Source organism: Trachypithecus francoisi, unplaced genomic scaffold (assembly GCF_009764315.1).
Source record: "Trachypithecus francoisi isolate TF-2019V2 unplaced genomic scaffold, Tfra_2.0 Lachesis_group15, whole genome shotgun sequence".
Classification (NCBI taxonomy): Eukaryota; Metazoa; Chordata; class Mammalia; order Primates; family Cercopithecidae; genus Trachypithecus; species Trachypithecus francoisi.
Genome location: NW_022681460.1, coordinates 45,068,739 through 45,081,104, shown reverse-complemented (window position 1 = coordinate 45,081,104; position 12,366 = coordinate 45,068,739). Strand labels below are relative to the sequence as shown.

Below are 12,366 nucleotides of genomic sequence, written 5' to 3'. Positions count from 1 at the left end.
ACTTGACTTTCACCTTGGGACTGATTGTACTTCAATGTTCCCAATGTTAAGCAATGATCTACCCTTTCTTCAGGGGCAGAAGGGACTGGAATGCACTGAAGTATAATAATCTGAATATAGAAGTTACAGTAAGAAAAAAGGTCAGGATTTTAAAAACAACCTAAAATAGATCAAATACCTATTACTCTATTGAAACTGCAGGAAGAGAACATTCCTTTATTGTCTCTGTGTTTTCTCTACTACTGCCTAGCTTTCTTTGTAAGAAAAAAATACCAATAATCAAATTTTAAAGAAAAGTCAAATTTTCTTTCAGTTATAGAACATAGAGAATTTATCATCAACATTTGCCCTTTAACACACTGTATATGCTCAAACAATTTTAAATGCCTTTTGTTTTTCAAATGAGAAAGATCTATAATTCCATTTATTAAATCAGCTCTTAAAAATGTTTTATTATTGAAACTTGGTCCTAAACCTAGGTTCACAGTATATGATAAAGACTTAAAGAAAGCTTATTTAACCTACATTAAATCTTGATAATGCATTAATGAGTCTTTTAAAGGGATAATTTTAATTCCCCAATCTTCAACCATAAAGACTATATAGTGCTAATCTGCCTTGCCCTTTCAATTAAACTTGTTAAGGGCGTTCTATTTAGTCAGCACCCTGAATGGGCCATTAAAATTCTTGTTCTGTAAGAGTTGTGTTCAGTGCTCTGTTGTTTTAAATTCCATTAAATCCAAATGGTCTTTATCGCCCCATGACCACTGCGACTTCAATCAGCCAATTTAATTACCTTACAAAATTGTCAGCAGAAGCAGCAAAGAAAAACAGGAAGCCCTATGACGTTATCAGATTGAAATCTTCCTCTTCGGTGTTTAATCTAGACTAGTCAATAATGATGATGTGCACCTACTTCCTTCCCTTTCAGGGGTTTCTGACCTCACTTTTCATGCTAAGATTTAGGGTAGAAGATTCATTTGAAGCACTTCTAACACTTTGATAACTGGACTACAAATTGAAAGCCCTTTGAAGATAAATCTTCACTACCCAAATGAAAAACAATCAACACTTAAATTTCAATATATCATACCATGCTACTGAGGAAAATCAAGGCTCTCCTGCAAGCCCTAAGTATTACACATGCAGTAGATTAATAATTTAAGTATGTTACATTTTAAAGACAGTAAACTACTTTCTACTCTGATGTGCAAAAATGTGCATTGACAATTTCCAGGCAATAAATGTAACTGGGGCTACCATAACAAAGTCAAATCTTAAGAACTGAAGGACAAAGTGAAGTAATTTCTCTCACTGAACATTAATTTCTACCACAAAAGAGCAAGGCATTTTCTTTATCAGAAATTATGGTAACTAAATGGTATGAAAGATTATGTCATTGTTATCATAGACAACACTTTATGTAATGGTGAGCAAACTTGAAAAGGTTCTGATAATCAATGATACACCATCTTTTGATCTATGGTATTTTCCTTCTTCGTGTGAGAAGAGTTCACATTAACTTTCTTGTGCTGAGTAAATGTTGAAAGAGTGTCATTTGAGAATTCAAGGAATGAACACACCGTGATGATCACTTGCATTAAACCAAAAAGCAAAGTTAGTCTGAAGAAATGTCTACTGACATATAAACTATGTTCGCTTCTGAAAGACAATCTCACAAAGCCAGAAAATGTGTTGAGTTTCATGTATCTGGGTAAAGAAAGCGTGCAATTTCTAGAAGACAAAAAGATCATTTTTCAAAGTCATTTTCTGAAATGATTGTGCCTCTCTTGATGGATCACATCAAGTTATTCTTTGAAGCTTTAAGAGTAAGTGAGAACTTATGAGAAAAACTGATTTTTTAAAAGTGTAGTCGTTGTGTTGGCGATTCTTGGAAGGATTTCTCTCCCTTGCATTCCACAGCTCAGCTAAGCAGGTGTTCGGGCTTTATCTGTTGCAGATAGTAGCCGCTATTACTCCCCCATCCCCGCCTCCCAAGAGTCAGTTTTCCTGCTTCCAGATGTAAGGCCACTCCTCCCTCCCGCCCACCTCACCTCTCAAAGGAGGAAAAATCTCTTTCAAAGAATTTGTAGAGTGGCGGCTTGTGAGCTCACTCAATTCACTCTCACTTTTCGATGTTGCAGTACATCTGCTACTAATTATTGTATCTGTGAGCAAATGGGATGCCCAGCAAAATAACGGGATTTCCATAGGAACACTTTCTGTTGTCTCTCACTTCGTAGATTTTATCCAACAACGTATAGGCGGTCCCTTAAACTGGCTGTATTCACCTTCTGTGTGTACGCAAGGAGGTGACTGTGTGCTGTCCCACAAACAGCTGGTCAGTGCGCAATGCCAAAGAGACCCCAGAGCGTCTGGGACGGAAGACTTCTGCTGGGAAACCTTTAAGACAGCAGTTCCACCGGCTTGTTTAAGAGAAAAGTTAGGTCGAAACATCAGAAGGGAAGACATGGCCTACCATATACTCAGCAATTCGGAAAGAAAACCTTGGAGATGGTGCCCAGGAGTCTAAGCTTGGGTTGATGTCTTTGCTACTGGAGCTGTAAACTCCAGTTCAGATGAAGATTTCGAATGACAACCTGACCTCGAAGATCGGAAACAAGTGATAGCTTGGGGAATGATTTCTTATAGAAGATGTTTAAAGATGCGAGGGCTCCCGAACAGTGAACTCGAGGCCAGCCCAGCACAGCACACAGTCGGAGCAGGCTTCTGAGCTTCCTCGCACTTCCGTAGGTGCAGGGGTCAGTGCATCCCCGGAAGAGAAGGACCGACTAAAGTAACAAAAGAAAGGTTCAAGTATCTCCGCCGCCCGCCGTAGTTCGGCTTAGAGGCCGTGGAATTGGTCATAACCCCGCGGACGGAAGAGTCCCGCCTTCACCCTATCCAGGGTCAGGCAAGGCCGGGACGCAGCTGCGGAGAAACAAAGATGCCTCATTTACATACGCTGGGACGCGCTGGATGCCCTGTACCCGCTGGGCCAGCGCTCTGGAGACGCCTGCCTGGGAGAGTCGCAGGCTCTGCGCCCAGAAAAGCCGGCCAGAGAACATCTGGCTCGACCTAGGGCAGGAGAACTGACTCTCTAAATTGCACCTTGCCCGCCGGGTGGGCACTCAGGAAAACCCCAGTTGTCCCAGCACAGGATCAAAGGCAGGGTAACAACCAACACTCACTGCCAGGGGCTCGCCCGCCTGCCTAGAGGTGACCCTTGGCTGACCCTCAGGTCGCTGCCATAGGGCCTCGGGGCAGCACCCTAGGGTCGGTGCTCCGGGATACCTTTTCTCAGAGATGTTTGCTGAGCGGCTGCAGAGGAGCAGGCCAGCCTGTGCAGTCAAGCGGGAGTCGGCTGGGGCTGGAGATACAGGGGGAAATAGGACAGAGGCGCTCCTGGGTGTAACTGCAAAGTTTTCTTGAGCACTAAAGAGACGTCACTGTGCCAAAGTCTGAGGCTTGCATCTGGGGGGCGCCTGTGTCTTCGTGCGCGCGCGCGCGTGTGTCTATGTTTGAGTGTGTGTAAGAGAATGTGTGTGTGTGTGTGTGTGTTTTATTGTGTGTGCCACACAGAGAGGGAGAGGGAAGCGCGGGGAAGAGGGTTGCGCACGCTGAAGACTGGCGGGGGAGGCTAGGGACGTGGCAAGGGTTCAGCACTCTAAGCGGGGGCTGCCCCTCGCCTCACAGGAGGTGACAGGAGGACGCTGGATCGAATCACAGTCCTACTGGGAGCAAGAGGAAGGGTAACACAGAGCCTCCACTAGCGGGGAAGGGGGGCTGGGGTGGCCGCCTGGGCGGGCTCCGCCGTTGCCATAGCGCCGCGGCGGAGGCGCCTGGCGGCTGCCGGCGCCTAGCCACGCCAAGGGTGGGGGATGGAAGGGGCACTGGAAGCTGCCTCCCCAGCAGAGGCGGTGGGTCTCTCCAGCACTGGGGCAGCTGCTCCATGTGCAACTCCAAGCTCTTCCCTTCCAAGGCACGGGGCCAGAGATGAGGCATTGGCTCGATTTTTGAGCCAAGGTTGAAAATAACCATTCTCAAGAGTAGCTTATACGTGCTCAACCAACCATCCAATCCACTCAGAAACATGTTTACCCCAGAAGAAAATAAAACTCCCACCATTGCATCAAAATAGCCCCAACAGGGAAATGTTTCAGTAACAATGTACACAGTCCTTCCGCACAACTCAGGTCAGAAATCGGAAGAAATGCATCTCCACGTAGAAGATGTTTGAAGTTAATATAGAAAACAGCAGGTTATCTAGAAGCTGGACTGTTGGTTTAGGGTTATCAAGGGACTAGTGTGGAGATCTTTGCCTACTACCATATTTTTTAAAGACATTTTTAGTAAGCATTGGTCTAAGAAAGCTTGTTTGCGTGTAGGTACGTGTGTGTGCGTGTGTGTGCGTGTGTGTGAGAGACAACTCTTTTGGAAAGCTGCTACGCACTCTGCTACAGTCGCCAAGATTTTTAATATGAAGATATGAAATGATCAGCGAATGTAACAATCTAATGATTCAGCAAATATTGTGCTGCAAGACCAGAGCGGCAATAATTAAATCCTTAGAGTATTGGTGGCAGTTTTCCGGCTCCAAGTCTTCTTTTTTCCATCTAGTCAGCAAACACACTTAGTAACGCACACTCATTCACAAACACACATCAGAATTCCTCAGGATTCCATCTAATTGGGATGAAATACTCCAAATATTGGGCAAACTACCATACTGTAGCACTTACCATATTTGAAGCCTAACTGCTGAAAACACACGCACAAAAACACACATGCACACACACCCGTGTGCGTACACACACATTTCCAATGATATAGAGACCTGTTTAATTCTGTCCACAGAAACAGTCATTCCTATGGATGCTTGTTGCTAAGAGCAACGTGCTTAAGTACCATCTAAAGGCATGAAAAAAGCATGAAAACTACTACAGTAGGGATCCAGCTATAACCCAGTGCCTCTTTTCTCATCAGCAGGCTTTTTGACTGTGGGCATCTGTGTGAATGTGTGGTAGGGTGAGGTTCCCTTTTCCAATGTATGTGAAATATCCCTACCTTGGTTCTACAAAGCCTAGGAGAGATCGTGAATTTTATCATTGGGGGGGAAAAACACACACACACATGGGAAAATGGAAAGACAGGAGATGCTGTTGGCATGATAGAAGACGCAGGCAATCACTCTTCAGTTTAAATTTGACCGAGTGACTTAATGTGTCTGCATTTATCTCAAAGACACATACTCAGGATTACATGGTGTCCTGCACTCTTTGGTCTGAATCCACTTGAACTGTCAGAGGAAGTGCCTACAATGGGAGCATTTATCCTGTTGGCTTTCTCCTTTCTTCTCCTCTTATCTACTTTAGAGAACTTTCCCTGACTAGTTCTGCTCCTACTAAAACTCCTTTGGCCATCCAGAGCACCGGAGCCTCGCCCATGCTTCATTTATCCAAGCAATCACTCTGACCCTCTGACCAGGGTTTCCATTGGAATCCCACGTTTAGATTTTCCTTCAAGCTCCAAAGAAAACCTGATTCTTAGAAAAGCAATGCATTTCCATAAAAAAAAAAACAGTCACTACCTAACGTCTTTCGTCTTGCCAGAGTGAAATAAAGATGCAGACTTAGTCACCCCTCCTTAAACAACTACTCTTCCCCACCGCCCCAAGATACTATCTTTCATTAATTAGTCCATAACGTCCAGAAAGCTGTGAGAGGGGGACTCAGCAAGTTAAACAAGCAAAAACAAACAAAAAGCCGTTCTAATTTTGACGCTATTTCTTTCCAGCTAAGTAGCAGCCTCCCTGTGTTAAGTAGAACCTCGAATCTTACAACATTTTTTAAAGCTCTGCATCCCAGTAAGGGGACCAGGGACTGGAAAAGCGGTGGAAACAATCGAAAAGGCTCTCTGGCAAAATAAATCAAAAGGATTAGTACCTTTCATTTGCACGTGAGAACTGCCCTGGTCACTGGCAGAAGCGGACAGGCGCAACTCGCCAAAGAGTTACCGGGTGTTAACTCACCAGCCTTGCAAGCTGAGAGGCGTGCAGCCCCGGCGCGCACTTTCGCGCGGACAGCGCACCCCTGCAAGCTCGCAGGGATCCGGGGGAGACAGGCGCGAGTGGCGGCTGACCGTGCCTCCAGCGTCATCATCATCTCCTTGGCAAGCTACTGTGGGGAGGTAATGCAGAGACCACTACCAGACACTGGCCCTCCCTTCACCCTCCCGCGGCTAAAAATAAAAATAAAGAAGAGAATAAATGAAAGCACAAGGAGTTCTTTAAAAGCCCCAGGAGACGACAGAACAGTGAGCAGATCAGACTCCACGGAGCCCACCGCCAGGCACAGCGAACCCGCCTGTTTACATCCGGCTGCCTCGGAGCGGATACCAGGCAACCGAGAGAGATGGGGAATCTTACCAAATCTTAATACATGTGTAGTTCCTTGAGAATATCCAATCCACAGTAAACAGAGCAGGAGTTTAACGGTGCGCCTGAAGACTGGATTACTTAGAATCGGGAAAATAATCTTCATGGTGTTTCTGTGCCCACACGCACGGCACCCACTTCCCCGATCTAGCGTTCAGCTCCCGGGTTCGGGCAGAAATAAGGATGCGTCGAGTAGTGACCGCAGACACGATCACGGCATGGTCACAGAGAGAGGAAGGAGTCTCCGCTTCCCAAACCCATTAGCAATCGCTGCATGTTCTTCACTCACTGCGCCAAGGAACAACCTTCCACTGCAAGGAATGGTGGGACATCCATGTTAGTCGGAGAGCATCCGGGAGAAATCCAGCACGCACACCCACAATGTCCGGCCGCGCGAGCCTGTGGAAGCAGAGGAGGAGGGAAATCACTAGGAAATCCAGCCTTGGTAACGGACGAGATGTCGATAGCGAGCCACAGCCCGGCACAAAAGGCGCTTTGCTCGCAAAGGTTTTGCCAGGCCCTATTCTACTGCACTGCTGCACAGCTTCTGACGTGAAGCCAAGATTAAGTGAGAAAGATTGAGATAGCTGCTCTCCTCTTAAGGCTCCCGGCCAGTGAGCTCCCCAATATCTATTATGCAACCGATCTGACAGCCCGCCTTGAGTTGCAAGAAAGAAGTCGACTTATTTATGTAGAGGACATTGCTTTTATTTTCAATAAGTCTTTGCTGAGAGACTGACTGGTGTATATAACCGGGCTTCTTATAATCAATTGATGAATTTCAGTAAATTACTAGCTAAATCAAAGTCAGTTCTTCTGGCAACTGTAAAAAAGAAAGTGATCTAATACGGAGGAATTTACTGTAAATCTAACTTGTGGTTAGGTTAAAAGAGTCTTATGTATACTTTTTTATTTTGGCCAGGAATGAATGCAGATTGGAATGCAATTGGAGAGGTAAACCCACTCTTTAAAAACTTGGCTGGGGTATTCCTTGATTGCTACCCAGAAGTAGAAATTTCTTCAGTGAACTTTTATGGGAAAAATATCAAATTAAAATGGAGAAATTACATTTTCCATCCATTTTTTAAGTTCAAAGAAAATAATTGTGCGAATATAAAAACAATGATGTTTGAATTGGTGCAGCAAATTCTAAAGCCTTCAATAATTTACGCCCAAATTTCTTTGCATTTTAGTTTTTTGAATATTCTTTTTACTAAAGAGGCAGAATATGAGATCATAGCTTGAGCGACATTGAGTGTTATAGATTCCTCTAAAACTGTCTTATCATTTGCTAGTTTTCTGGGGGAAATATTTAGAGTCACCAGGTAGTGACTCTCTTGGCTTTCATTAGGAGTTTATTCAAGAAATAAAGTACAGAAATAGAATTTCTTTCAACACAAAAATACATTTTTATTATTAAAATAGGTAATATGCTGTCTACTTATTAAACATATGCAATGCTGATATTTTACACTAAGTGAAACTAACATGTATAATAAATATATCATTGTCAACATTTTTAAATGATTAAACATCACAAAAGGCAAACTGCTAGACCTATATCTTATAATTAATCTATTTTTCATAACCAACTAACAGGGCATAGGTTAAATTTTACAAAAAAAAATACTATTTGAAGGCTAATTTTTAAATAAGGAGTGATATGAGTGATATGAATATTTGACTGGTTATTTTTCCTCCAAACAGCAAAAAAACACTATAATGTTTTCATTTCATTAAAGTGATTTTTTAATTTAAATTTTCTTAAGATATTATAAAGTGCTGATTTAAAGAGAAATCTACATTTTGCAAAGGCATTAAGTGGCATTGATTTTTTTTAAGATGGAGGCAATAACAGCAGTGTCAAAAATAAGTATCATGAATGGCTAGTTCTGCAGTCTAGCAGGCAATTCAATCAAATAATTTGACTATTTGAGCACCTTAAAAGGAACACCTACTGCTAAAACCAAGGGTATCTAGCGACTCCTTCAGTCCATGTTTAAAATATCTCTTATAAAACACATACACAGCCCAACATGTTCTGTCTTGTATTTGCTGTCTCATTTATTCCATTCTGTTTGTTCATTTTCTTTTTGATCCTAGCAGAGATAATAATGACTGCCAGGGGAAAAAAATAATTCTTTGCATTTTTATCTGCCAATATAACTGATATCTACTGCCTGAAAATAGCATTTTTTGTGACTAATCAAAATACTGAAATTTCGCAGTGTAGCTGGCATTTATTGGAACCTCAGAAAACAAAATGTACCATATCTCTTTGTTCATGTATTCCGTTAATATAATGACATTTTACATTATGGCCGCAACTTTTCCACTTGAAACTAGCATTCTAAACTATTTATTTTGGGGAGTTTATTTGGATGTCTAGTTGGAAAAGTGAAAGATCAAACTTCTATATTCGTGAAGTTATCACACAATAAATTAAACAGTTAAAAGACTGTATTTTTTTTTACTATTAATTGATCCCCAAATAACCAATTTTGCACATATGGTAAATTAGATTCATTTACATCCATTAACTCAGTTGAAAGGCTTTAACACAACGGATAGCAATTCCACCTGTCCAATTGAACTACAAGACTGGAGACGACCTTTCTTCAGGACCACGGACAGCGCTCCTGGCATTATTTATTCTGGAGTAGTACATTGAAAGTAGTACAATAAATGACTAACATGATATTTGAGTGGCAATGTGCAAATTTCTACTACACAGAGTAAAGGAATTGGAATTATTGCATTGTTCACATTATCAAGAGGACTATTTTATCAACTGTGTTGTATTTTTCAGTGCAACTAACTGGGATTGCTTGATAAGCCCAAGATGTAGTCATCTTTTTTTGTAATAAGGCATACTATTAAAAAAAAAAAAACACTTATATTAATTGTGAGTTTCCTCATGAACACTAAACTACTTGTTTGTCAGTACAAAAAAATTGCCAGAAAGTCCACAATTCAGAATGCCAAATAACATGCTGTCAATATTCAGTGGCTAAAGACATTTTTTAAATGTACAATTAGTTATCACTTTCAATTCTACACCTCCAGATTTCCATCTGTTACTAGAGTAATTAGATTAATTCTTGTTCTTTCTCATTAAACTCACTCACTTTCTAGGGGGAAAATGCTAAATTTACCCGCCTATACTACAATAAAATGATTTGGTGGCATAGTTCATGCCTTAATGTGTGGCAATTTTGAAGTTATTACAATTCCTCCCCAATACTGATACCACCCATCATAGTTCTGAGGTTATATGAAGGATTAATAAATTCCTTATACAGTATTTCACTGACTAGATTTAACCCTTTTAAAAATTGTATCAGTTCTGTAATTTGCTCCTTCCTTAAAGGAAAAAGAAAACCACTGCTATTGGATATCAGGCAATTATATATACTAAGTAATAGTAAGATTTATATCTTTTATTCTATGGTCTCATTTTTTCCCTCATTTTAACCATATGGCACTCTTTATTTCTAGGAGCCAAGGCTCTGTAGGTTCCAAGGTCAAAGCAGAGATAACAAACTGCAAACACACACATACATGCACACACAGAGAGAAGCTGTGTTTAGAAGTATACTTCAAAAAAAATCATAGAAGACTGACACAAATATCAAACCTATGATAAACTGACAAAGAAGAAGATGCATATCATGTCGATGTAAAGCTTCTTCCAACAACAATAACAACAAAAACCTCTAGCTTCATCTTTCACTATATTTTTATATTTGCGTATACTAATGACCTCTTATTCTTGGGCACTATTACTTGAGAAGCAATTTTAGTTTCCTATTCTCCCAGTGAAAATGAATCTTATTCTAGTTAGCTGCCACCTGCTGGGGTATGAGGAAATGTGTAATAATCTTTATAGCACAACATTTAAAAAGACAATGCCTATACCTTTTGCTGGAAACAGCAAATACATATCCCAAAACAACCTGAATTTCAAAGATGTTTCAAAGGTTCTTACATGCCATAGTTATATTTAAATTTTTCACATGGAATTCTTACTAAGGATTCCACTTGACTTGTCACAGAAGTCCTGCTGTTACGTGACATTTGAGAAAACTCGTCTTATAGTAACACTTAACCTATTATTCCATCAAAGTGGTCTGTTGCATTGCAACTTAGCTAAAATAAACAGCGTGTTTATACACGGTAATAAAGATCTCAGAGAATAAAGTCAGGATGGAGTTAAGTTTCAGTTGAAATCACACTGTTGCATACTTGCACCTCACTCTTCTTAACTATGCATGCTTTGGTATCCCTTATGATTCTGAACACATTATCAGCTGTTCCACCAACATTCTGTTGCACTGATGATTAATGACATTTAGAGTTTTGATTAATTTTTAGATACTAAAATAAGTGTCTTAATTAAGAAATTGAAGTGGAATAAATTTACATATCCCAGAACTTTTTATTTATTTTTTTTAATTTCAGCCTGTGTGATCTTCAAAGGGTTTAAATAGGAGAAAACAAACAGATAAGACTTCCAAACATTGCTCAATTCTCTATCACATTCCTCTTGTGCATTTCAATTTTTTGTTGTTTGTTTGACTCAGAAGTTTTTAAGGCCACTGGAAGTTGATAGGCTGTCTTGGTGGTTACAGGAATAGACTCGATGAAGTTAGAAAGTAATGAACTAAGACAAGATTGAAACACAATTGCATTTCCTCCAGCAACTAAACTGACTAAGACTCAAATGAACCAATCATCTCTCGTGAAATGAAAATAATCATCAATCCATAAGATAATTTCTGATGACAGAATACTTACAGTATGAAGATGAATAAATGATAGAAGATAATCTGTGCACTACCAAAAGACTAGTAGTAGTAAGTTTTCTAATACTCCCCTTTGCTTAAATTGGAAATCACTATCTAAGGAGCCTCAGCTCGGTCGTGTTGTTTGGTAAAGAAACTCTGTCTCCTTAAAAGTAAAAATATCAGAGGATGTGGTTCGTTAAAAGTTCTTGAGGTTTATGATCCACCCTGGTAACACTGCCCCCTCCTTACCCTAATGGGACGCCCTCCAATTTTTTCAGAAGCTCTTAATACGGGTACCGGTTAAAATAAATGTACTTCCTCAGCGCAGAACTAAGGAGTAGGGTTAATGGAAGGATGGGTGGACAGAAGGAGGGATGGGGAGTTCGTCAGACCGGCAGGCAGACACACAGTTTCTTGCCATCTGTCTCTTTCTCTTCGCCTCGCGTGAGTCCCCGTAGCTGAGGCCACTTCCTGACACGTCCACTTATTAAATCATTTTATGTAGAGAACATAGGCGACTGCAGCCAACAGAGCCACTTGCATGCTTGACGGGAATTGGCTGAGACAAGCCCGACAAAGACACTCGCAGTGAATCGGTCCAGCGGATGCCCCGAGCACACTGAGGTCCGCAGCGCTGCTGTTCGCCTTCTTCCTTCTCTCCAGGTGGAAAATGCCCCCTCGCCCACCCGCAGTCCCTCCCGTCCTCTTGAAAACAAACACCTTGTGAAGGAGCCCGTAGTGTAGCCCACCGCCGGGGAGTCCTTACCTGGAGCTAGGGGTGAGGTGGGCGGGGAGGGGGTGGGGTGGTCCTCGGGGAGGAGCACCCGGAGGAGGTCGGGCGGAAAGTCCCCGGCTCCCAGACCGACCAGCGCAGCCGCCGGCGCCGAGCGCGAGTGACGGCAAAGGCGAAGACGGTGACCGAGGAGCAGCAGCGGCGGCGGCGGCGGCAGAGGCAGAGACAGACACGCCTCCTGGCGGAGGTTCCTCGCCTCTTGGTTTAAAGGCGCCGCGCTCCTTTCCCCGCGGCCCCTGCACTCACCTGGCCGCAGCGGCTACTCGGGGATACCTCCCACTCCTGGACCACAGGAGCTAGAGCGAGAGAATTCCTGGTGTCCCTAGACTTGGATGTTACGAAGCCTCCGG

General features: G+C 42.2%; 1 protein-coding gene across 4 annotated transcripts in view; it reads right to left on the bottom strand.

The window, feature by feature from the left end:
• The window catches only part of GRIK2 (glutamate ionotropic receptor kainate type subunit 2), a 716,255-nt gene extending 704,107 nt beyond the window's left edge, over positions 1–12,148 (bottom strand). For 3 of the 4 annotated variants that reach the window (XM_033234701.1, XM_033234699.1, XM_033234702.1), the window contains exons 1-2: positions 11,990–12,148; positions 6,428–6,835 (exon numbers count right to left, since the gene is read on the bottom strand). In XM_033234701.1, the coding sequence (XP_033090592.1) occupies positions 6,428–6,542 (115 nt within the window). In that variant the 5' untranslated portion in view covers positions 6,543–6,835; positions 11,990–12,148. Of the gene's footprint in view, positions 1–6,427; positions 6,976–11,989 lie in introns of those variants that run through there. The other variant, XM_033234700.1, reaches the window with a different exon arrangement.
• Between the last annotated feature and the right edge of the window lie 218 nt (positions 12,149–12,366).